Raw genomic sequence first — 26,904 nt, 5'->3', positions numbered from 1 at the left:
TTTAGCGCCAACAGTTTGCGCAGCCCTTTACAATATAAAGGGAGACAGTACAGCAACAACACAATTCAATACAAGAGGGTTAGAAGAGCCCTGGTCCTGAGAGCTTACAATCTAAGAGGGAAAGGCTGGTGCAACAAAAGGTAATAACTCTGAGGGATGAACTGTTGAGGGAAGTAGAAGATTCAGTTGCTAGCTGAAGGCAGGATAGGCCTCCCTGAAGAGATGAGTTTTCAGGGATCGCCTAAAAGTGGACAGAGTAGGAGATAGCCAGGCAGATTAGGGTAGTGAGTTCCAGAGGATGGGAGAGGCTCTGGAGATGAGCATGGGAGGAGGAGACAAGAGCACCTGTTGGTTTTTGAGTTCTTTAGTTACGATTTTTATTAATAAAAAACATATTTCGAGGATAATGCGCTAGGCTGGTGCATCCTCTGTTTTCTTTTATAGTTTAAGTGTATCGTGACTTTCCCAGTCGTAAGAGGGCAGCAAGGCACAGCATGTTCATTTAAGCCAAGATGGGAATCTAGACAACTGTCCCCCTTGGGGTCCACTCTCAAGCGCTGGAGGTTTTATGTGTGTCTGCTGGATTGGACATGATAACACTGAGGGACAATCCATCGCTGGAGCATGGGGGAGCACCATCTGCCGGGGGAACAAAGGATCGGGTGAGTAGAACTGTTCCTCCTGTCCCCTAGACAAAACACGCAATTGATTCTTACAGCGCAGTCGCAGCCCCACTGCAGAGAAGGATTTTTTTGTTGCCCAAAATGTATAGTTTAAAGTTGTAATAGGGTTTTAATGAAATCTTGTAGCAGAAAAGTATTGAAAAAAAATGCCCTGGCGGAGCAGCCTCTCCATCTGACAGCACAATCCACTGAGTTTAGAATTTGAGGCAACCAGAATTCAAAAACGTGAGCACAAGCTTTGACCTGGCTCATGAGTCAAGCTTTCTTCATAGCACATAGCCAAGAAGTCCCGTGGTGCAAGGATCACAATTTAGACACAGGGAAGGGTACGTTATGGGTCTACTATAATATACACTATATTGTCAAAAGTATTGTGACACCTGTCTTTACACACATATGAACTTTACTGGCATCCCAGTCTTAGTCCGTAGGGTTCAATACTAAGTTGGCCCACCCTTTGCAGCTATAACAGCTTCAACTCTTCTGGGAGGGCTGTCCACAAGTTTTAGGAGTGTGTGTGTCTGTGGGAACATTTGACCAATTTTCTAGAAACGCATTTGTGAGGTCAGGCACTGATGTTGGACGGGAAGGCCTTGCTTGCAGTCTCCACTTTAATTTATCCCAAAGGAGCTCTATCGGGTTGAGTCAGGACTCTGTGGAGGCCAGTCAAGTTCCTCCACCCCAAACTTGCTTATCCATGTCTTTATGGACCTTGCTTTGTGCACTGGTCCAAATCATTTGGTGAAGGGGGGGTTATGGTTCGGAGTTGTTTTTCAGGGGTTAGACTTGGCCCCTTAGTTCCAGTGAAGGGATCTCTTAAGGCGTCAGCCATAGGCGTGCGCAAGGGGTGTGCCAGGTGTGCCTGGGCACACCCTAATCCTGGAGTTGACAACCCGTCAATTGTGGGCAGGTGACAGGTAAACCATGATCTTTACTTGCCAACCCCCTGAACCTGGACAGAATAGGCAGTGGGGGAGGGGGGTGGAAATTAGTGGAACTGATCTGTATTTTCTCCTGCAGCAGCTTAAAGTAGGCTTCTCCTCTTCTCCCTCTCGCCGACATTGAGCTGCTACAGGAGGAAAGTACAGGGGATCGGTACCAATATATGCCACCCCTCTTGTCCCAGTTCACCTTCTTTCTGCTGCCCAAGTGCCCCTGTGTGCTCCCCCCCCCCCCCCATTGTTTCAGGATGAAGAGCGGGGAAGAGGCCAGTTAATATGTCACAAACGCATTTGTGTTGGAGCTTTGAGGTGCACACCCTAATGCAATAGGCTGCGCACACCTATGGCGTCAGCATACACTTTTTTGTACAATTTCATGCTCCCAACTTTGTGGGAACAGTTTGGGGATGGCCACTTTCTGTTCCAACATGACTGCACACCAGTACACAAAGTAAGGTCCATAAAGACATGGAGGAACGAGTTTGGGGTGAAGGAACTTGACTGGCCTGCAACAGTAGTGTGCTAATGTATTTCCTGTGGAGTCTTGATCTCAACCCGATAGAACACCTTTGGGATGAATTAGAGTGGACTCACTTTAGAAAGCGATGAATACAGCTGGTGAATAGGTTGTCAGGGTTCAGCTGCAATGGATGGAAAACATGAAACGATGTAGAAGGAGATTTGCTCTTTGTTAGATCACAAGTACAGGTTCAAACAAGAAGTCTTTCCATATCCATACAGCATGTTTACCAAAGTATTAATGATAACTGGCACTCCCTGTGATAACTGAACATAACATGGACATCTGACTCACAAGGTTTGTTCAGCCTGCTGGACGCCAAAACAAATAACGCAGAAGAATTGATAATATCACTCTAAAGACTTTCATTTGTAAAACACGAGGGAAATTCTAGGAAGGAACAGGACTCACCTCCTTGACTTACCAGAATATTAAAGCCTCGTACACACGATGGGATTGTTGGCCAACAAAATCATGGACTGTTGTCTGAAGGGTGTTGGCCCAAACTTGTCTTGCATACAAACGGCAAGAAATTGTCGGCCAACAAATACGAACGTACTGACATACTACGTTGTTTTTCAGCTCCTTTGGGCTCCACCCTTTGGGCTCCTTTTGCTAATTTCGTGTTAGTAGAAGTTTGGTGAGTGTTGATTCGTGCTTTTCAGTTAGTTTATGAACGGCCGTTCGTCAACCAGACATGTTGCGGAATCAGAGGAGATAACGTGTTATTTATTATTGGCCTTGGAGTTATTGCTTTGACATTGTTTTTTTGGTTGAATAATAATGATTTAATTTGGTATATTTTCTATATTTTTAGATGCATAGAATGTACTTTTTGGTTAAGTTCTATTGGCAGATAGCATGTCTAATTTTATTTGTTTTCTTTTTTTAATGCACAATAAAAAATTGTGAAGAATAATACTTGGCTATGCGTTTTACTTCAAATGACAGTTTGGGAGTAGGCAGTTAGATTAAAAAAAAATACAATGTAAAATTGACAAGGGACACCAACATAGTTGTATCTTTGATTTTAAAAACTACAGGATAATGGTGTTGTGGTAACTTGACCAAATAAAAAAAAAATCATAATAATATTATTCTTGATATCACTTAAAGTGGTGTTCCACCCAAAAAATAAAAAATACATGAAAATTCCTAAAAAAAAAACAAACATTTGGAATTTTTTTTAACTCACCTCTAAATGCCGGTTGCTAAGGGGTCCCTCGTAGTCTGCCTCTTTCAGTGCCTGGGCTGGTGACATATCTTCCCCCTCGGCACAGGAAGGACTCGGCTCTGCTCCCTCCCTCTTGTCAATCACCTGGGACCCATTACAGCGCGCGCCGCCGCTCACGCATGCACAGTGGGTGCCCTGCTGTAAAGCCACAGCCCAGCGCCCACAGTTGCAATGCCGGCGTCGCCGAACGGAGGGGGAGGCGAACGGGGCTTCGATCCCCCGCATCGCTGGACCCTGGGACAGGTAAGTGTCCGATTAAAAGTCAGCAGCTGCAGTATTTGTAGCTGCTGACTTTTAATTTTTTTTTTTTTTTTTAATGGGCCCTCCTCTTTAAGCCTTGTACACATGATCAAATTTTCCTACAGGAAATGTGTGATGACAGGCTCTTGGCAGAAAATCCGACCGTGTGTATGCTCCATCGGACAACTGTTGTCGGATTTTCCGTGGACAAATGTTGGATAGCAAGTTTTAAAATTTTCCGTGGACAAATGTCTGTTGTCAGATTTTCCGAGCGTGTGTACACAAGTCCGTCGGACAAAAGTCCAAAGTACAAACACGCATGATCGGAAGCAAGGACGATCCAGAAGTGGTCGGTCTTGTAAACTAGCGTTCGTAATGGAGAATTAACATTCGTGACGTGGCAAATTATGAAGTCTCGAAATGCAGCACACAATTCTCTTCTTCTTTAATAGGATAATAATGAAGCTGCTTTGCTGGTGATACTGATGGAGTTATTGCAAACAAATTTTCAAAGGCTTTTTTTTCTAGTGATATCAAGAATAATATTATTATTTTTTTTTTTATATATTTGGGCAAGTTACCACAACACCATTATCCCGTAGTTTATAAGATCAAAGATACAACTATGTTGGTGTCCCTTGTTAATTTTACATTGTATTTTTTTAAATGTAACTGCCTACTCCCAAACTGTCATTTGAAGTAAAACACATAGCCAAGTATTATTCTACACATTTTTTTTTATTGTGCATTAAAAAAAGAAAACAAATAAAATTAGACATGCTATCTGCCAATAGAACTTTCATATTCTATGCATCCAAAAATATAGAAAATATTCCAAATCAAAATTCAACCAAAAAAATAATGTCAAAGCAATAACTCCAAGGCCAATAATAAATAACATGTTATCTCCTCCGATTCCACAACATGTCTGGTTGACGAACGGCCGCTCAGCAACGAACAGTAAAGTTCGCACTTTTCAGTTCGCATCAACACTCACCAAACTTCTACTAAAACAAAATTAGCAGAAGGAGCCCAAAGGGTGGCGATAAAGAGCTGAAAAACAACGCAGTACGTCACTACGTTTGTATTTGTTGGCCGACAATTCTTTGTCGTTTGTATGCAAGACACAAGAGCACTTAAAGCATCCTGTATTGTGTAAACTGGTATTTTATATGGCAGGTGTGTTGAATTCAAAGGGAATCGAGTGACAAACCGCATACAGTGACTCAAACTCCCACATTAGATCTGATAAATTCATAACAGAAATTTGTTTACTAGGCTCCAGCATGTAAAATATTGACTAAAGCTGGCTATACACATTAAAAAAAAAAAAAATGAACAAATTCCTCCATCGACACAACCGAGCTGGATGAAGGAATCTCCCCTTGCCAGGACATTGTATTCTGGGACCCACCGCCGTCATGACACACTGATTAGTGGCTGCAACCACTGATCACCAAAAGTTTTCCAGTATATCCCTTTGACAAAAGGGGATGGACACACTGATCAGAATTAGGTTGGTCCCTTCTGAACCAGACACATTTCTGTTTCAATTGTCTTTCTCAAGTTTTTCTTTCCAAGATATAAAAGAAATACAATAGCACACTACTGTTGTTTCTGCTCATTATTTTTTTTAAAGTCCAGGTAGTTATTGAGGGCCAACTAAAAGCAGTTCCATGATATGAAGGACCCTGATTCAACCAGATGGATTTCGATCAGTGTATAGCCTGCTTAAATCTGCACAGCATGACACTGCTAATCCTATAGGCCCTAAGAAACATCATTTTTGCCTGTTTCCAACATAACGTGGCAGAAGTATTTTCCCTTCTAGCAGAAAATGTACCACTAGAAAAGCCATTTAGCACCTTTCTTCTAAATGTGAACTGAAAATATGGCAATAAAAGGATCAACCTTGTTTTCACTACTCCTCATATTACTTAAAGCGTTTGTTACACCAAACACTTCATATTTCTGATATGTGCCTGCTGTACCATGTACTTATATTAGAAAGTATCCTGTTCGGTTTGTATTGCTTCTTTTGTGTGAAATCCCTGGTGTTCCTGCTAGTTCCTCTGCTTTCCTATTAAGAACTGACCACTCTAAGCAGGAGAGGAGAGCGTGGTCAGTTCTCTAGCTATGCTGGGAACTCAGCCTGCTCTCCTCCAATGATCAGACTTGTCCTGCCAACCCGCTGCACAACCATTCACTGGGAAGCTCAGTGTGCTGCTGCTTCTCCTCCCCCCTGCTCTTATGCAGCTAAGAACAGATGGAATGTGATTACTGATAAAAAAAAAGGGAAAAAAAAAAAAAAGGTATTTTTAATGCATTTTTATATAGATATATAGATATATAGATATATATATCTATATATCTATATATCTATACAAAAATGTTTTGCCTTTCGCCTTTCAATTATTTTTTAAACTAAATAGGTTGTTTTACAAGGTGATCGTTTACAATCACTTTAAAAATGAATGGCAGGTATACAGCTAAATACATATAAGGGGGCTGATTACTTGCCAAACGATTTGTTTTTTTTTGGCCATCCAGTTCCAATATTTACACTGATCTACACAGGGCCTGATACTCTGCTGTATATTTTCTTTTGCTTAGAGGTCTCCTCGCCATCCATACCCCGTCACTGCAGTACGTAAGGAGAAGCAATACACTAATGAGTTCATCTTTCTGTCATTCCGCTCTATACTTCTATCAGCATGCTATTTGCATTGCAGAAAAAAAACCTATTGGTGTATTCTGCTGTTACTCCCTTCTCTCGGAGCTTTGCAGACCATACAGGGATTAATGCCCGAGGTAAAAAGTGGCTTCTAATCCTGGTGCGCTGTAGTTGGCTGCACACTGCTGACATCATCATGAGCCCATCCTACAGGCAACAGCTCAGCCACATCACTGATAATGTGCACTGCACAACACAACAATGCATATAAACAGCAGGTGGACATTAACCACCACGGCACCCACCCTGCTGCTGCAAACATGTATATTGCGGTTGTAAGGAGGTTAATGAATACATTGCTGTGGTCTTTTACAGTGGGGCAAAAAAGTATTTAGTCAGCCATGAATTGTGCAAGTTCTCCCACTTAAAAAGATGAGAGAGGTCTGTAATTGTCATCATAGGTATACCTCAACTATGAGACAAAATGTGGAAAAAAATCCAGACAATCACATTGTCTGATTTTTGAAAGAATTTATTTGCAAATTATGGAGGAAAATAAGTATTTGGTCACCTACAAACAAGCAAGATTTCTGGCTCTCACAGACCTGTATCTTCTTCTTTAAGAGGCTCCCCTGTTCTCCACTCATTATCTGTATTAATGGCACCTGTTTTAACTTGTTATCAGTATAAAAGACACCTGTCCACAACCTCAAACAGTCACACTCCAAACTCCACTATGGTGAAGACCAAAGAGCTGTCGAAGGACACCAGAAACAAAATTGTAAACCTGCACCAGGCAGGGAAGACTGAATCTGCAATAGGCAAGCAGCTTGGTGTGAAGAATCAACTGTGGGAGCAATAATTAGAAAATGGAAGACATACAAGACCACTGATAATCTCCCTCGATCTGGGGCTCCACACAAGATCTCACCCCTTGGGGTCAAGATGAACACAAGAATGGTGAGCAAAAATCCCAGAACCACACGGGGGGACCTAGTGAATAACCTGCAGAAAGCTGGGACCAACGTAACAAAGGCTACCATCAGTAACACACTACGCCGCCAGGGACTCAGATCCTGCAGTGCCAGACGTGTCCCCCTGCTTAAGCCAGTACATGTCTGGGCCCATCTGAGGTTTGCTAGAGAGCATTTGGATGATCCAGAAGAGGATTGGGAGAATGTCATATGGTCAGATGAAACCAAAGTAGAACTGCTTGGTAGAAACACAACTCGTGTTTGGAGGAGAGAGAATGCTGAGTTGCAACCAAAGAACAGCATACCTACTGTGAAGCATGGGGGTGGCAACATCATGCTTTGGGGCTGTTTCTCTGCAAAGGGAATGGGACGACTGATCCATGTACATGAAAGAATGAATGGGGCCATGTATTGTGAGATTTTGAGTGCAAACCTCCTCCCATCAGCAAGGGCACTGAAGATGAAACGTGGCTGGGTCTTTCAGCATGACAATGATCCCAAACACACCGCCCGGGCAACGAAGGAGCGGCTTCGTAAAAAGCATTTCAAAGGTCTTGGAGTAGCCTAGTCAGTCTCCAGATCTCAACCCCATAGAAAACCTTTGGAGGGAGTTGAAAGTCCATGTTGCCCAGCGACAGCCCCAAAACATCACTGCTCTACAGGAGTTCTGCATGGAGGAATGGGCCAACATACCAGCAACAGTGTGTGACAACCTTGTGAAGACTTATGCCCCGTACACACGGTCAGATTTTCCGACGGAAAATGTGTGATAGGACCTTGTTGTCGGAAATTCCGACCATGTGTAGGCTCCATCACACATTTTCCATCGGAATTTGACACACAAAGTTTGAGAGCTTGCTATAAAATTTTCCGACAACAAAATCCGTTGTCGGAAATTCCGATCGTGTGTACACAAATCCGACGGACAAAGTGCCACGCATGCTCAGAATAAATTAAGAGACAAAAGCTATTGGCTACTGCCCCGTTTATAGTCCCAACGTACGTGTTTTACGTCACCACGTTCAGAATGATCGGATTTTCCGTCATTTTTGTGTGACCGTGTGTATGCAAGACAAGTTTGAGCCAACATCTGTCGGAAAAAAATCCTAGGATTTTGTTGTCGGAATGTCCAATCGTGTGTACAGGGCATTACAGAATACGTCTGACCTCTGTCATTGCCAGCAAAAGATATATAACAAATTATTGAGATGAATGTTTGATATTGACCAAATACTTATTTTCCACCATAATTTGCAAATAAATTCTTTCCAAATCAGACAATGTGATGTCTGGATTGGTTTCCACATTTTGTCTCTCATAGTTGAGGTATACCGCTGATGACAATTACAGGCCTCTCTCATCTTTTTAAGTGGGAGAACTTGCACAGTTGGTGGCTGACTAAATACTTTTTTGCCCCACTGTATATCTGCCTGGCGTTAAACTTTAAGTGTCAAGCCAAACCATTTTTTTTTACATTTAGGTTTAGAACTCCCCTGTCAGTCTACTTTTTGTTATCCATCCCCCACTGGGGAGATCCCCTTTATTTCCTGTCCCAGTAGTGTCACAGGTAATGAGAGAAATTCCCACCTTAGATATCTGTCACCAGAACAGGTGTCCCATTGGAAGACTTCTCCTTGTCTCCTCTTCTGCTAAAAACTGTAACATTTTGAATTTCCCCATCTCTTTGTCCCTCAGTGACAATGGTCACCATGGCAAAAAAAGGGGAACATTTCCCAAGCAGGGACCCAGACTGGAATGAAAACTTGACAGAGGTTCTACTCTACCCATGGTCCCAAGGCCAAGAAGTATGACGGGAAATTGCATATGAAGCACAAAGCTTATATAAAGTTGCTATACAAGAGCAAAACATTCAGGCAATTTTTTGCAGCCAATCAGATTCCAGCAGCTGTATTTGTGAGCCCACTACAGAAAACAAAAGCAATCCTCTGATCTGGTTCTGTGGATAATACCACAGCTGTTTCCTGTGCATTACTTATGTATACTTACATATATGAGACCTTTGGTAATGTGTGTTAGTGATTAACCTGTGCATATCAAGCCGCTGCACTGAACTTACTGTTTGTGGCCTCCAGACATTTAGTGCCAAAGTCCTCCTCTTTGTAGTTGAATCCAGAAGCAGCTCCAAGTTTCCTGGCAAACTCAAGCTTTTCAGCTGAACCAGCCGTCACGATGGGTACAACTCCAGCAAAACGGCACAGCTGGATGGCAGCAGTGCCAACACCACTAGCTCCTGCGTGTATCAATACCGTTTCACCTTTCTGGACCTTCCCTTTAAACATAAAAACATAACAAAATAAAACAAGCAGATAAAGAGCCACTCCGTTACACTTTCTGTTTTTTTGGGTGGAACCCCACTTTAAATGAGAATCTACCTGTGCTATGTTGGCTAAACCAAACCGACAGTCAAAAATTCATCCACATTTGGCTAATATCACCCCCAGAGGAGCCCCATAGGGGAAGCATAAGCCTAAGGGGAAGGATAGGACATAGATCAATCATCTAGACCAATAAGAACCACAGAGTAGATATCCCAATGTTAATTCCAGTAAAGATAAATACCTGAATGAATTGTATATTTCAATGACAGCGTCTTCCACCTCTCATGCTGGCCTACATCTTTTGACGTTCACCAGAGTGCTTATATACCCTCCCCCTCTCCAAAAAAGCGCCAAGGAAAATGGCGCCAAAAAAAAATCGGGGAGGGGCGGACGCTACAGTGGCATCTGCTAACACGTAGTCGCACCGGAAATGAAGCAGCTCTAGAAGCTGTTTACAGCTTCTAGAGGTGACGCTTAGAGTCCGACTTGGTGTCACTTCCGGTGTGCCACGCGGCGCTGTCTTTGTTGACTTCCGGTTTCCCTAGTGTAGTTTTCTATGTAATTTCCGGTGCAACTACGTGTTGGCAGACGCCACTGTAGTGTCCGCCCCTTCCTGATTTTTTGGCGCCGTTTTCCTTGGTGCCTTTTTGGAGAGGGGGAGGGTATATAAGCACTCTGTTGAACGTCAAAAGGTGTAGGCCAGCATGAGAGTCGGAAGACGCTGTCATTGAAATATACAATCCATTCAAGTATTTATCTTTACTGGAATTAACACTGGGATATCTACTCTGTGGTTCTTACTGGTCTAGATGATTGATCTATGCCCTATCCTTCCCCTTAGGCTTATGCTTCCCCTATGGGGCTCCTCTGGGGGTGATATTAGCCAAATGTGGATGAATTTTTGACTGTCGGTTTGGTTTAGCCAACATAGCACAGCTAGATTCTCATTTAAATACCTTTCATCGTGTTTTGATCTATACCGCTTCGGGTTTTCCCTTAGCCTTTTATTAATTAAACTGTATTGTTTATCTTTCCATCTCTATTTTAGGCCTTTTGTCCACCAGTTAAAAATGCAATTTTTTCTCTTATATTACCCTCTATTGTCATCAGATGATCCATCGGTGGGGTCTGCCTTTTGATTCATCTGGCTTAAATATTAGTGTTATTTCCTTTATACAATTTTTAAATCATCTATATACAGGTAAATATAGTTCCCAGGCTATGGCATTGCATTAGCAGCTTAGATGTGTGGGACCATTTAATATTTGTACACTGTTGATTTATTGTATACCTTATATTGTTCATGTTGTAATTTCTGTGTATTGTCATTCTTAGATAGTGCCTGATAAATACTATGCTCCTGAGGAAGCCACTGGATGTGGTGAAACATGTTGAGAAATAAGTCTTTCATTTGCACCTTCTGGAACTATACTGTAATATTGGATGAATTTTAAATCATTATGTCTTTTATCAATTAACTTTTCTAAATAAAATTAAATTTGTGATATAATTTGTGTGTTAAATACTGCACCTTTAAAGTCCCATTCCTTCATTTTTTTGTTCATCTTTATCAAAGGGATGTGGTGCCAATATAACTGACAGGTGTGAGGCAACCATTTGAATTTCTCCTTTGTTACACTTTATGGTAAAAAAACAAAAAACAATTATGATATAAATTAATCATTAGATATACTGTAACTATTTATCTCTTCTTGCCAAGTTTCTTTGACGTTCTTTCGAATTAGCTCTTCATTTAGTGTCTGATTATCTGGAAGCCCCTTATTTATCTAACTCCCACTGGACAGCTTTTCTTCCTGCTGTGCGTGTCGATGGGTGCGGTGTGGTGGCAATAATTCACATAGTCGGGTGCAATAGAGAACTTGTATTGAAGTAATGCAGTGGAGGTTCACAACTAGGCCCGATGGGAGAACTGCCCAACCAGGTGCACGGTTTTCAGCAAAGAGAATAGAGCAATGCTCATCCAGACTGTAAAGAGAGCAGAATGTGGCCTGGCTGTCTTGTGCCCAATTGGGAGGATGTCCAGAGGATTAACAGACCCTATGCTTTCCCTACCGCTAGTTCTGCCCCTAACAGACGGGGCATCTTTCCCTATACTGCCCATTCACAAATGCAAGCCAAACCGGGGAGCCAGGGCCTTAAATTGACTCTGCCTGACCCAAGATGGCTGCCAGAGTCACATGGGGCAGGAGCTGCCATTGTGCTCTTGCTTGATGTCCAGCGTGCTCCTGTTCCTTTAAGGGAGAATGGGCTGCCTCCAGGCCCACCTGCCCCTCATCTATCTATTTAATGCATGTGCTTCCATTGTGAAGACGCTTATAAATTCTGTAGCGTTAGGATTGAAAGCATACACAGGGTGCCGTGAAGAGGCCTCGCAGCTTATGCATGCGTTCTAACTAAACCTGTTTTTAACGCAGACTGTTGGACAGATTAATTTGGTCAGTTGGCAGACTGGTTGGTAAGTTCAGCTATGGGATGTTCTGTTTTTGTCTTTTATGTACAGCTTGTATAACAGTGTAAATTTGCTGTCCCCTCAAAATAACTCAACACAGCCATTAATGTCTAAACTGCTGGCAACAAAAGTGAGTACACCCCTATGTGAAAATATCCAAGTTGGGCCCAAAGTGTCAATATTTTGTGTGGCCACCATTATTTTCCAGCACTGCCTTAACCCTCTTGGGCATAGAGTTCACCAGAGCTTCACAGGTTGCCACTGGAGTCCTCTTCCACTCCTCCGACATCATGAAGCTGGTGGATGTTAGAGACCTTGCGCTCCTCCACCTTCCGTTTGAGGATGCTCCACAGATGCTCAATAGGGTTTAGGTCTGCAGACATGCTTGGCCAGTCCATCACCTTTACCCTCAGCTTCTTTAGCAAGACAGTGGTTGTCTTGGAGGTGCATTTTGGGTCCTTACCACGTTGGAATACTCCCCTGCGGCCCAGTCTCCGAAGGGAGGAGATCATGCTCTGCTTCAGTATGTCACAGTACATGTTGGCATTCATGGTTCCCTCAATGAACTGTAGCTCCCCAGTGTCAGCAGCACTCATGCAGCCCCAGTCTGCTTGTCTTCAGCAAACTGTTTGTGGGCTTTCTTGTCCATCATCTTTAGAAGAGGCTTCCTTCTGGGACGACAGCCATGCACACCAATTTGATGCAGTGTGTGGCGTATGGTCTGAGCACTGACAGGCTGACCCCCCACCCCTACAACCCCTGCAGCAATTCTGGCAGCACTCATACGTCTATTTCCCAAAGACAACCTCTGGATATGACGCTGAGCACGTGCGCTCAACTTCTTTGGTTGACCATGGCGAGGCCTGTTCTGAGTGGAACCTGTCCTGTTAAACCGCTGTATGGTCTTGCCCACGGTCCTCCAGCTCAGTTTCAGGGTCTTGGCAATCTTTTTATAGCCTAGGCCATCTTTATGTAGGGCAACAATTCTTTTTTTCAGATCCTCAGAGAGTTCTTTGCCATGAGGTGCCATGTTGAACTTCCAGTGACCAGTATGAGAGAGTGAGAGCGATAACACCAAATTTAACACACCTGCTCCCCATTCACACCTGAGAACTTGTAACACTAACAAGTCACATGACACTGGGGAGAGAAAATGGCTAATTGGGCCCAATTTGGACATTTTCACTTAGGGGTGTACTCACTTGTGTTTCCAGTGGTTTAGACATTAATGGCTGTGTGTTGAGTTATTTTGAGGGGACAGCAAATTTACACTGTTATACAAGCTGTCCACTCACTACTTTACATTGTAGCAAAGTGTAATTTCTAAAGTGTTGTCACATGAAAAGGTATAATAAAATATTTACAAAAATGTGAGAGGTGTAAAGAGGAAGAAGACCCCACTCATCATGTGACCTGTGTGAAGGCACCTGAAAAAGTTAAGTATAATTTAAAAAAAATACATGGGCAGAAGGCTCAGGTTGGAGGCAGGGCCCTTGGCGGAGGTGCCCAGGGTTGGTCTTTGACAACAAAGTGATTGGCAGTTCTGCCTAGCAGCACTAGGTTTGTTTCCAAACCACAGCACTACCAGCACTGAGTTTGCACATTCTCCCTGTGCCTGCGTGGGTTTCCTCTGGGTACTCCCGTTTCCTCCCACACTCCAAAGACATGCTGGTAGGTTAAATGGCTCCTGCCTAAATTGGCCTTAGTATGAGTATGTATGAATGTGAGTTAGGAACATTAGGTTGTAAGTTCCTTGAGGGCAGGGACTGATGTGAATGTATAATAAATATCTAAAGCGTTGCGTAAATGATGGCACTATATAGGCACCTGTAATAAATAAATTAGAAAAAGAAGGCAGTTTTATATAGGGTTTCTGGATAGGTAAAGTAATAGCTTTGAGGGAACAGACCACATGGAATAATGTTAAGCTAAAAGCAAGCTGTTTATATACCTTCTCGTGTATAAGGAAACATAAACTTGGCATAGTCATGAGATTAAATACATTTAGTTTGTCATTATGCACGCCAGCAGAAAATTTAACCTATAGTCTAGAATTCACTTCCAAAAAGTCAGCAAAGATTTTATGATCTTCTCCTGGGAGCATTTTGCAATTATACATTTATGTTCACAGTTTAATCGTGTGGGTCCCACCGCAATTTTCTTTTTGGGTCAGTCCACTTAAAACTGATATTCCAGTTTTTTAGTAAAAAAGGTTGGGATGATGGTGGGTGCAGCTGGCTTTGGTTCTCAACTGTGCGCTGGGAGGTGGAGTCAGCTGTGAATCAGACTTCCAGTGTCTGGAGCAGCTCTGATCTGTCAGCTGATAGCAGGCAATAGGTCGCTACCAGAAGACACTGGGTCACAGGAGAAGCAAAGTAAGGATAGTCCTGTGACCCAAAAAGAGTATGGCCAAAAAAGCTTTGGTAATACTTCTCTTTTAAATAAGCATGGAAATGAAGTTAATTTGCTCACAACAATCAAGTTGTAATGACTATACGACTCCAAAAATAAGAAAACCACTCACCCACAAAATGCAAGAGTTGGTAAGCGGTGAGCCAGGCTTCAGGGATGGCAGCAGCATTGGTATCTGTCATACCAGGGGGGATTGGCATAAGCTGACTGGAGGGTACTGCGACGTACTGGGCATTTCCTCCCCCAGCCAACAGAGCCATCACTCGATCTCCGATCTTCCAACATCCGTCAGCACCTGGACCGAGTGCCACCACTTTGCCTGATGCTTCCAGACCTATAATCTGACTGGCTCCTGGGGGTGGTGGATAATATCCCCTTGTCTGCAAAAAAAAACTTATATGTTCTATTTTCTGACATAGATGATGATGGGTTAATTGGAAATGTAAACACTGAACATACCTGTAGTAAATCTGCCCTGTTCAGTGCACTGGCATAGACTTGTACTAGAACCTCGCCTTCCTTTGGGACAGGTCTGCTCACTTCTTTAACATAGAGGTTATCTGGCCCTCCTGGAGCATCAAAATGTGCTGCTAACATCTTATCTGCAAAACAAAGGCAATCAGATGCACACAGCTGCAGATGCCAAGACCCTCAGCCACCCCACTTTCCAGTACTGGAGTTTCCCTGAGGGTAACCCTCACTGTAGCACTAACCCACAATGTAACCCAAAACTAACTCCCATGGTAACCACAAAAGTGACCTTCAAAGTAGCCCTCAGTCTATCCCTAACATTAACTTTCTTTGTAACCCTAAAACTAACTCTCCCTGTAACCCTGACCCTCACTGTATCTCTAACACTTACCCACCCTGTATGCCTAAAGCTAACCCATCCTGCCCCCTAACACTAACCCTCCATGTGACCCTGACCCTCACTGTATTCCTAAAACTAACTCTTCCTGTAACCCTGACCCTCACTGTATCTCTAATGCCCTGTACACATGATAGGATTTTCCGATTGAAAATGTGTGATAGGACCTTGTTGTCGGAAATTCCGACCGTGTGTAGGCTCCATCACACATTTTCCATTGGAATTTTCAAAACACAAAGTTTGAGAGCAGGATATAAAATTTTCCGACAACAAAATCCGATCGGTTAAATTCCGATCGTGTGTACACAAATCCGACGCACAAAGTGTGTGTCAGTGTTTTTTTTTTATTTTATTTTTACAATTTAACCTTTTAAATAGATTTTTTAAACAATTCTTTATTTATTTTTTTATCAGCCCGTTTGGAGGGCTTTGGTGAGATGTCAGGGGTCTAAAAAGACCCCTGACATGTCCCCTTTGAGACAGGGAAAGGGACTGAGGACACAGATTCCCCAGTCCCTTTCTCTGCAGCCTCAGCTACACTGAACATGAATGGACAGGAGACAGAGGCTCCTCTCTATTCATAAACTGAGACATCATAAACACAGTTTACAATGCTCAGTTATGAATGGACAGAGTCGGTGACTCTGTCCATTCGGAAAAGGAACAAGCTGGTAAATTACAGATTTACCAGGCTCCTTCCTCCGCTCTCCTTCCTGACAGATCTGGGAAGGGGTGGTGGGGGGGAAGGTTTCTATAGGAGCACAGAGGGGCGGATGAGCACGGAGGAGGACACAGAGAGGGAGCACAGAGGGGGACCGGAGGAGCACAGAGGACACGGAGGGGAAACTCAGAGGGGGACCGGAGGAGCACAGAGGACACGGAGGGGAAACTCAGAGGGGGACCGGAGGAGCACAAAGGAGGACGGAGGAGGACCAAAGCAGACTTGGGGAGCCGGCGGAGGACCCGAAGAGCCGCAGGAGGACACAGGGGCAAGTCGGGACGATCAGTGCGGGCAGGTACAAGCACCAACCTCCTTGTATACCTAAAGCAGCTGAAAGCCACAGGAGGGAGTGGAGGAGAAGCAGCTGTCAGCTGGTTTAATAAAAGGTATACAGGGAGATTGGTGCTTGTAACTGCCAGCACCGATCATCTGTGAGGCTTTTAGCCCCAAACCACCCCCACCCCCCCCCGCTACACTGAGGACGCAGGTATCGGAGTAATGTATCAGAGCATTTGCAAGAGTACAAGTGCTTGGTATGGGCATCGATACCGATACTAGGATTGGTATCGGTGCAACCCTAGTTAGAACCGCTGTCAGTATTCTACTGCTGACTGGGGAGATTTCCCATCACATCCTGTGCATGTTACCACTTCTATAAAATCAAGACTGAAAAAGAGGGAAAAGATAGATTTGTACAGATGTCACTGCAACAGGAAGCAAGGGGAAATCTTTCAATGGGGACAGCTGTTGCAGTGACAATAAGACTCCTTTCACACTGGGGCCGCGGCCACGTTAAAGCGCTGCTCATTTTAGCAAAGCTTTACAGCTGTTTAACCACTGCAGCCCCGGAAGAATTTACCCCCCTCCTGACCAGAGCACTTTTTGCGATTTGCACTGCATCGCTTTAACTGACAATTGCGCGGTTGTGCGATGTTGTACCCAAACAAAATTGACGTCCTTTTTTTCCCATAAATAGAGCTTTCTTTTGGTGGTATTTGATCCCCCCTGCAGTATTTATTTTTTGCGCTATAAACAAAAAAAAGAGCAAAAATTTTGAAAAAAACGCATTATTTTTTACTTTTTGCTATAATAAATATCCCCCAAAAATATATAAAAAAACATTTTTTTCTTCAGTTTAGGCCAATATGTATTCTTCTACATATTTTTGGTAAAAAAAAAAAAAATATTGCAATAAGCGTATGTTGATTGGTTTGAGCAAAAGTTATAGCGTCTACAAAACAGGGGATAGATTTAAAGCATTTTTATTATTATTATTATTTTTTACTAGTAATGGCGGCGATCTGCGATTTTTATCGTGACTGCAACATTATGGCGGACACATCGGACAATTTTGACACATTTTTTGAACCACTGGCATTAATACAGTGATCAGTGCGATTAAAAATGCATTGATTACTGTAAAAATGGCACTGGCAGTGAAGGGGTTGACACTAGGGGGCGGTAAAGGGGTTAACTGTTCCCTGAGAGGTGATTCTAACTGAAGGGGGAGGGGACTGACTAGAGGAAGTGACGGATCATGGTTCCTAGCTAATAGGAACACACAATCTGTCACTCCTGTCAGAACAAGGAAGTCTGTGTTTCAACACACTCGTCCCTGTTCTGTGTCTCCTGCCTGGTCACGATCACTGGTGGCCGGCGGTCATCGCGACCTTAGGCCAAGAGCATCAGCACCCCCGCTATGCAGCGGGCGCGCGCGCCTGCTATCCGTACTCCATGAGATCAAGTACAGTAACGTGATTTTGTGCAGGGGAGCCAGCCTGCTGCAGTAAAACTGTGGCGGCTGGTCCAGAAGCGGTTACGTGGCGCTTTTCGGCCTCTAGGGGGGGGGGGGGGCGCTTTTAACCCCAGAGAAGAGGTTAAAAACTCCTGTGTTGTGGCGCTTCCAAAGCACTTTTCAGGCGCTTCGGAAGCTGCCCAATCATTCCAATGGACAGGGCATTTTGGGAGTGCTAAATACAGCGCTCCCAACCCGCCCCAAAGATGCTGCTTGCAGGACTTTTCAGGACGCCCCGCCAGCGCACCGCCCCAGTGTGAAACGTCACACTTGAATGAATGGTAGGCGGTTTTCAGGTGCTTAGCAGAGGCTATTTCCAGCGCTAAAATGCCTGAAAACTGCCCCAGTGTGAAAGGGGTCTAAAAGCAGGGTTTCCCCACAGTTCCTGTTGTGTCCATAAGGGAAGAAGGTGAAAAGGATAGAAACAGGAATGTATTCATAAAACATACTCAGGATACTTTTTCACTAGCACTCCATCATGGGATATTTGTAATACCTCCCAACAATCCCAGATCATGCAGAGCTGTTCCATATTTTCAGCTTAGTCCCGATGTCCAATGTACAGGGGCTTTGTCCAGTGAAGGCTCCCCCCTATACATTGCGCCTACAGTGTATTTAAAAGGCAAACAAGTACTTGGTCTGCATATGCATAATTTAACATGCCACTTTGCATATGAAGCTGCTATTTATATGCAAATCCCACCACAAGCTCATTCATATGCAAAAGCCCAGGGAGGCTCCTCCCTGGCTGCAGTCACATTCACAGCTTATGGGAGGACTACCTTTTGCCAAGGCATGCGAGGTCTCCAGTATTTTGTGAGTGACTTTATGGTGGGGAAGGGGTCTGTACTCGTGGGGAGGAAGAGGGTCTGTACTGTAGGGTGGGCTGAGGTCTGTACTGTGCCTTGGGCTTTGTACTGAGGGTTGGTCTATACTGGGAAATTGGACTAGGAGGGAGAGTCTGCATTGGTGGGGTCTGTACTGAGCAGGTGGGCTGGGAGGGGTCTGTGTTAAATGGGGTTTAAGACCGTAGGGGAGAATCTATACTGCGTGGGGAATTAGGACCTCTGCTCCCCTGCAGTGCCCACAGCTTATAAGTCTTCTTTTTACATTAAAATATTGCCACTATATACCTTTTTGGATGATCTGTATACCACGGTCAGTGATAAACTGCACAGTTTCTCCAGTGCTGAGATTTCAGGAAGGAGGAGATTTTCACTTCAGCCTCTATACACGCTCACATATGTGATGCCAATATCATGTGACCTGGCTATCTCTGAGAACAAGTAATTATTCTCTCCAGCATAAAAGACACACCTGAGCATGTGCAGGTTGGCTACTCTGCCTGTGTTAGCTGGCCTTCCCCAGATAGACAGTGCAGGAGAGGGAAGATCTGTGCATACAGGATAAAACAGCCTTTTTACACAATGCAGGGGATTAACCCCTTAGGTTCCACAGTGAGTATAACAAGCATGCTATGCTGCATATACAGACTGATTTTACTGTTGTGGGTTTAGTAACACTTTAATTTTTTCTTTAACCTTTTTACCACCTCCGCCACCTCCTGTCATACGTCAGTGGCAGAGGGGGGGGGGGTTACACACACTCCCAGCTGCACCTAGAAACCCCCTGCACACCTCCACTCACCTCTCATTCCCATCCCCATCCTTTTTCTAGGAGCCCCCTGCACCCCTCCACTCTCCTTCCATTGCTATCCTCCAGCTAGGAGCCCCCTGCACCCCTCCACTCACCTCTCATTACTGTCCTCCTCCTAGGAGCCCCCTGCACCTCTCCACTCACCTCTCATTACTGTCCTCCTCCTAGGAGCCCCCTGCACCCCTCCACTTACCTCTCATTACTGTCCTCCTCCTAGGAGCCCCCTGCACCCCTCCACTCACCTCTCATTACTGTCCTCCTCCTAGGAGCCCCCTGCACCCCTCCACTCACCTCTCATTACTGTCCTCCTCCTAGGAGCCCCCTGCACCCCTCCACTCACCTCTCATTACTGTCCTCCTCCTAGGAGCCCCCTGCACCCCTCCACTCACCTCTCATTACTGTCCTCCTCCTAGGAGTCCCCTGCACCCCTCCACTCACCTCTCATTACTGTCCTCCTCCTAGGAGCCCCCTGCACCCCTCAACTCTCATACCATAGCTGATGTCCTCCCAGGAGCCCCCCTGCACCCCTTCACTCTCCTTCCATAGCTGTTGTCCATCTAGGAGCCCCCTTCACCCCTCAACTCCCCTGCCATAGCTGTTGTCCTCCTAGGAGCCCCCCTCCCTGCACCCCTCCACTCTCCTGCCATAGCTGTTGTCCTCATAGGAGCCCCCCTGCACTCCTCCACTCTCCTGCCATAGCTGTTGTCAATCTAGGAGCCCCCCCCCGCACCCCTCCACTCTCCTGGCATAGCTATTGTCCATCTAGGAGCCCCCTGCGCCCCTCAACTCTCCTGCCATAGCTGTTGTCCTCTTAGGAGCCCCCTGCTCCCCTCCATTACCATGCATAAGCTGCTGTTCTCCTAGTAGCCACGTGCACCCCTCCACTTACCTCTCATTACTATCCTCCTCCTAGGAGCCCAGTGCACGCCTCCACTTACCTCTCATTACTATCCTCCTCCTAGGAGCCCAGTGCACGCCTCCACTTACCTCTCATTACTATCCTCCTCCTAGGAGCCCAGTGCACACCTCCACTTATCTCTCATTACCGTCCTCCTCCTAGGAGCCCAGTGCAGACCTCCACTTATCTCTCATTACTATCCTCCTCCTAGGAGCCCAGTGCACACCTCCACTTATCTCTCATTACTGTCTTCCTCCTAGGAGCCCAGTGCACACCTCCACTTATCTCTCATTACTGTCTTCCTCCTAGGAGCCCAGTGCACACCTCCACTTATCTCTCATTACTGTCCTCCTCCTAGGAACCCAGTGCACACCTCCACTTACCTCTCATTACTGTCCTCCTCCTAGGAGCCCAGTGCACACCTCCACCTACCTCTCATTACTGTCGTCCTCCTAGGAGCCCAGTGCACACCTCCACTTACCTCTCATTACTGTCGTCCTCCTAGGAGCCCAGTGCACACCTCCACTTACCTCTCATTACTGTCCTCCTCCTAGGAGCCCAGTGCACACCTCCACCTACCTCTCATTACTGTCATCCTCCTAGGAGCCCAGTGCACACCTCCACTTACCTCTCATTACTGTCGTCCTCCTAGGAGCCCAGTGCACACCTCCACTTACCTCTCATTACTATCCTCCTCCTAGGAGCCCAGTGCACACCTCCACCTACCTCTCATTACTGTCGTCCTCCTAGGAGCCCAGTGCACACCTCCACTTACCTCTCATTACTGTCGTCCTCCTAGGAGCCCAGTGCACACCTCCACTTACCTCTCATTACTGTCCTCCTCCTAGGAGCCCAGTGCACCCCTCCACTTACCTCTCATTACTGTCCTCCTCCTAGGAGCCCAGTGCACCCCTCCACTTACCTCTCATTACCGTCCTCCTCCTAGGAGCCCAGTGCACACCTCCACTTACCTCTCATTACCGTCCTCCTCCTAGGAGCCCAGTGCACACCTCCACTTACCTCTCATTACCGTCCTCCTCCTAGGAGCCCAGTGCAGACCTCCACTTATCTCTCATTACTGTCCTCCTCCTAGGAGCCCAGTGCACCCCTCCTCTTATCTCTCAATACTGTCCTCCTCCTAGGAGCCCAGTGCACACCTCCACTTATCTCTCATTACTGTCCTCCTCCTAGGAGCCCAGTGCACACCTCCACTTACCTCTCATTACTGTCCTCCTCCTAGGAGCCCCCTGCACCCCTCCACTCACCTCTCATTACTGTCCTCCTCCTAGGAGCCCCCTGCACCCCTCCACTCACCTCTCATTACTGTCCTCCTCCTAGGAGCCCCCTGCACCCCTCCACTCACCTCTCATTACTGTCCTCCTCCTAGGAGCCCCCTGCACCCCTCCACTCACCTCTCATTACTGTCCTCCTCCTAGGAGTCCCCTGCACCCCTCCACTCACCTCTCATTACTGTCCTCCTCCTAGGAGCCCCCTGCACCCCTCAACTCTCATACCATAGCTGATGTCCTCCCAGGAGCCCCCCTGCACCCCTTCACTCTCCTTCCATAGCTGTTGTCCATCTAGGAGCCCCCTTCACCCCTCAACTCCCCTGCCATAGCTGTTGTCCTCCTAGGAGCCCCCCTCCCTGCACCCCTCCACTCTCCTGCCATAGCTGTTGTCCTCATAGGAGCCCCCCTGCACTCCTCCACTCTCCTGCCATAGCTGTTGTCAATCTAGGAGCCCCCCCCCCGCACCCCTCCACTCTCCTGGCATAGCTATTGTCCATCTAGGAGCCCCCTGCGCCCCTCAACTCTCCTGCCATAGCTGTTGTCCTCTTAGGAGCCCCCTGCTCCCCTCCATTACCATGCATAAGCTGCTGTTCTCCTAGTAGCCACGTGCACCCCTCCACTTACCTCTCATTACTATCCTCCTCCTAGGAGCCCAGTGCACGCCTCCACTTACCTCTCATTACTATCCTCCTCCTAGGAGCCCAGTGCACGCCTCCACTTACCTCTCATTACTATCCTCCTCCTAGGAGCCCAGTGCACGCCTCCACTTACCTCTCATTACTATCCTCCTCCTAGGAGCCCAGTGCACACCTCCACTTATCTCTCATTACCGTCCTCCTCCTAGGAGCCCAGTGCAGACCTCCACTTATCTCTCATTACTATCCTCCTCCTAGGAGCCCAGTGCACACCTCCACTTATCTCTCATTACTGTCCTCCTCCTAGGAGCCCAGTGCACACCTCCACTTATCTCTCATTACTGTCCTCCTCCTAGGAACCCAGTGCACACCTCCACTTACCTCTCATTACTATCCTCCTCCTAGGAGCCCAGTGCACACCTCCACCTACCTCTCATTACTGTCGTCCTCCTAGGAGCCCAGTGCACACCTCCACTTACCTCTCATTACTGTCGTCCTCCTAGGAGCCCAGTGCACACCTCCACTTACCTCTCATTACTGTCCTCCTCCTAGGAGCCCAGTGCACACCTCCACCTACCTCTCATTACTGTCATCCTCCTAGGAGCCCAGTGCACACCTCCACTTACCTCTCATTACTGTCGTCCTCCTAGGAGCCCAGTGCACACCTCCACTTACCTCTCATTACTATCCTCCTCCTAGGAGCCCAGTGCACACCTCCACCTACCTCTCATTACTGTCGTCCTCCTAGGAGCCCAGTGCACACCTCCACTTACCTCTCATTACTGTCGTCCTCCTAGGAGCCCAGTGCACACCTCCACTTACCTCTCATTACTGTCCTCCTCCTAGGAGCCCAGTGCACACCTCCACTTACCTCTCATTACCGTCCTCCTCCTAGGAGCCCAGTGCAGACCTCCACTTATCTCTCATTACTGTCCTCCTCCTAGGAGCCCAGTGCACCCCTCCTCTTATCTCTCAATACTGTCCTCCTCCTAGGAGCCCAGTGCACACCTCCACTTATCTCTCATTACTGTCCTCCTCCTAGGAGCCCAGTGCACACCTCCACTTATCTCTCATTACTGTCCTCCTCCTAGGAACCCAGTGCACACCTCCACTTATCTCTCATTACTGTCCTCCTCCTAGGAACCTAGTGCACACCTCCACTTACCTCTCATTACCGTTCTCCTCCTAGGAGCCCAGTGCACACCTCCACTTACCTCTCATTACTGTCCTCCTCCTAGGAGCCCAGTGCACACCTCCACTTACCTCTCATTACTGTCCTCCTCCTAGGAGCCCAGTGCACACCTCCACTTACCTCTCATTACTGTCCTCCTCCTAGGAGCCCAGTGCACACCTCCACTTACCTCTCATTACCGTCCTCCTCCTAGGAGCCCAGTGCACACCTCCACTTATCTCTCATTACCGTCCTCCTCCTAGGAGCCCAGTGCACACGTGAACTTACACCTCACTACTGTCTTCCTCCTAGGAGCCCAGTGCACACCTCCACTTATCTCTCATTACTATCCTCCTCCTGGGAGCCCAGTGCACACCTCCACTTATCTCTCATAACTGTCCTCCTCCTAGGAGCCCAGTGCACACCTCCACTTACCTCTCATTACTGTCCTCCTCCTAGGAGCCCAGTGCACACGTCCACTTACCTCTCATTACTGTCCTCCACCTAGGAGCCCAGTGCACACCTCCACTTACACCTCATTACTGTCCTCCTCCTAAGAGCCCAGTGCACCCCTCCACTTATCTCTCATTACCGTCCTCCTCCTAGGAGCCCAGTGCACACGTCCACTTACCCCTCATTACTGTCCTCCTCCTAGGAGCCCAGTGCACACCTCCACTTATCTCTCATTACCGTCCTCCTCCTAGGAGCCCAGTGCACACGTCCACTTACACCTCATTACTGTCGTCCACCTAGGAGCCCAGTGCACACCTCCACTTATACCTCATTACTGTCCACCTCCTAAGAGCCCAGTGCACACCTTCACTTATCTCTCATTACCGTCCTCCTCCTAGGAGCCCAGTGCACACGTGAACTTACACCTCACTACTGTCCTCCTCCTAGGAGCCCAGTGCACACCTCCACTTATCTCTCTTTACCGTCCTCCTCCTGGGAGCCCAGTGCACACGTGAACTTACACCTCATTACTGTCCTCCTCCTAGGAGCCCAGTGCACACCTCCACTTATCTCTCATTACCGTCCTCCTCCTAGGAGCCCAGTGCACACCTCCACTCACCTCCCATTACTGTCCTCCTCCTAGGAGCCCAGTGCACACCTTCACTCACCTCTCATTACCGTCGCCCTCCTAGGAGCCCAGTGCACACCTCCACTTATCTCTCATTACCGTCCTCCTCCTAGGAGCCCAGTGCACACGTCCACTTACCTCTCATTACTGTCCTCCTCCTAGGAGCCCAGTGCACACCTCCACTTATCTCTCATAACTGTCCTCCTCCTAGGAGCCCAGTGCACACCTCCACTTACCTCTCATTACTGTCTTCCTCCTAGGAGCCCAGTGCACACGTCCACTTACCTCTCATTACTGTCGTCCACCTAGGAGCCCAGTGCACACCTCCACTTACACCTCATTACTGTCCTCCTCCTAAGAGCCCAGTGCACCCCTCCACTTATCTCTCATTACCGTCCTCCTCCTAGGAGCCCAGTGCACACGTGAACTTACACCTCATTACTGTCCTCCTCCTAGGAGCCCAGTGCACACGTCCACTTACCTCTCATTACCGTCCTCCTCCTAGGAGCCCAGTGCACCCCTCCACTTATCTCTCATAATTGTCCTCCTCCTAGGAGCCCAGTGCACCCCTCCACTTATCTCTCATAACTGTCCTCCTCCTAAGAGCCCAGTGCACCCCTCCACTTATCTCTCATTACCGTCCTCCTCCTAGGAGCCCAGTGCACACGTGAACTTACACCTCATTACTGTCCTCCTCCTAGGAGCCCAGTGCACACGTCCACTTACCTCTCATTACCGTCCTCCTCCTAGGAGCCCAGTGCAAACCTCCACTTACCTCACATTACCGTCCTCCTCCTAGGAGCCCAGTGCACACTTCCACTTATCTCTCATTACCGTCCTCCTCCTAGGAGCCCAGTGCACACGTCCACTTACACCTCATTACTGTCGTCCACCTAGGAGCCCAGTGCACACCTCCACGTATACCTCATTACTGTCCACCTCCTAAGAGCCCAGTGCACACCTTCACTTATCTCTCATTACCGTCCTCCTCCTAGGAGCCCAGTGCACACCTCCACTTATCTCTCTTTACCGTCCTCCTCCTAGGAGCCCAGTGCACACGTGAACTTACACCTCATTACTGTCCTCCTCCTAGGAGCCCAGTGCACACCTCCACTTATACCTCATTACTGTCCACCTCCTAAGAGCCCAGTGCACACCTTCACTTATCTCTCATTACCGTCCTCCTCCTAGGAGCCCAGTGCACACGTGAACTTACACCTCACTAATGTCCTCCTCCTAGGAGCCCAGTGCACACCTCCACTTATCTCTCTTTACCGTCCTCCTCCTAGGAGCCCAGTGCACACCTCCACTTACCTCTCATTACTGTCCTCCTCCTAGGAGCCCAGTGCACACCTCCACTTACCTCTCATTACCGTTCTCCTCCTAGGAGCCCAGTGCACACCTCCACTTACCTCTCATTACTGTCCTCCACCTAGGAGCCCAGTGCACACGTCCACTTATCTCTCATTACTGTCCTCCTCCTAGGAGCCCAGTGCAAACCTCCACTCACCTCCCATTGCTGTCCTCCTCCCAGAGGCCCCCCCTGCATCCCTCTACTCACCTCCCATTGCTGCCCTCCACCTAGTAGCCTCCTGCACTCATCTGTCATTGCTGTCCTCCACCTAGTAGCCTCCTGCACTCATCTGTCATTGCTGTCCTCCACCTAGTAGCCTCCTGCACTCCCCCATTCACCTGTCATTGCTGTCCTCCACCTAGGAGTCCCGGACGCTCCTCAATTTACCTGCCACTGCTGTGCTACTCCTAGGAGTCCCCTGCACCCCTCCAATCACCCCCATTTCAGTCCTCCATCTAGTAGCCTTCTTCACTCACCTCCCACTGCTTTCCTCCACCTAGGAGCCCCCTGCACCCCTCCACTCACCTAACATTGCTTTACTCCTGCAGGCTGTCACTGTATGCAAAGGGGATTCTGAGCAACTTCATTAACTTCAAGACAATCCCATTCCATGGGGGGGGGGGGGGTGGCATTTTATATCCTTTACATTTTCATCTTTACATGCTAACTCCAGGAATATTGCAGAAGAAATAAAAATTGAGGATTACTGTTAGCTAAAGTTAAAGGAAGTTTATTTTCAGTAAAATACAGGCTGTGCGTTGTTTGTCTCCCCTGCAAAGAAGGATGGTTTATTCCAGCTGCTGGAGCTGTCTCATGCTTGTTCATGCTTGTTTGTGGCCACGCCCCCTGGTGTGAAGTTCATCTATGGACAGGGAGGAGTGGTAATGGTGGGGGTGTTATAGAGGAGTGTACTGGAATAGGAATCACACCCATACACATTGCTTCTATA

The 26,904-nt window shown here is 47.0% G+C and overlaps 1 protein-coding gene across 1 annotated transcript in view; it reads right to left on the bottom strand.

Moving 5' to 3' along the window:
• TP53I3 (tumor protein p53 inducible protein 3) overlaps positions 1–26,635 on the bottom strand; it is a 31,249-nt gene extending 4,614 nt beyond the window's left edge. The window contains exons 1-4 of the mRNA XM_073625303.1: positions 26,481–26,635; positions 14,947–15,089; positions 14,600–14,867; positions 9,344–9,556 (exon numbers count right to left, since the gene is read on the bottom strand). Of these exons, the coding sequence (XP_073481404.1) occupies positions 9,344–9,556; positions 14,600–14,867; positions 14,947–15,089; positions 26,481–26,487 (631 nt within the window). The 5' untranslated portion in view covers positions 26,488–26,635. The remainder of the gene's footprint in view (positions 1–9,343; positions 9,557–14,599; positions 14,868–14,946; positions 15,090–26,480) is intronic.
• Between the last annotated feature and the right edge of the window lie 269 nt (positions 26,636–26,904).

Source organism: Aquarana catesbeiana, linkage group LG04, assembly GCF_042186555.1.
Source record: "Aquarana catesbeiana isolate 2022-GZ linkage group LG04, ASM4218655v1, whole genome shotgun sequence".
NCBI lineage: Eukaryota > Metazoa > Chordata > Amphibia > Anura > Ranidae > Aquarana > Aquarana catesbeiana.
Note: the sequence above shows the minus strand (reverse complement) of the source record. Positions and strands in the feature narration are given on the sequence as shown.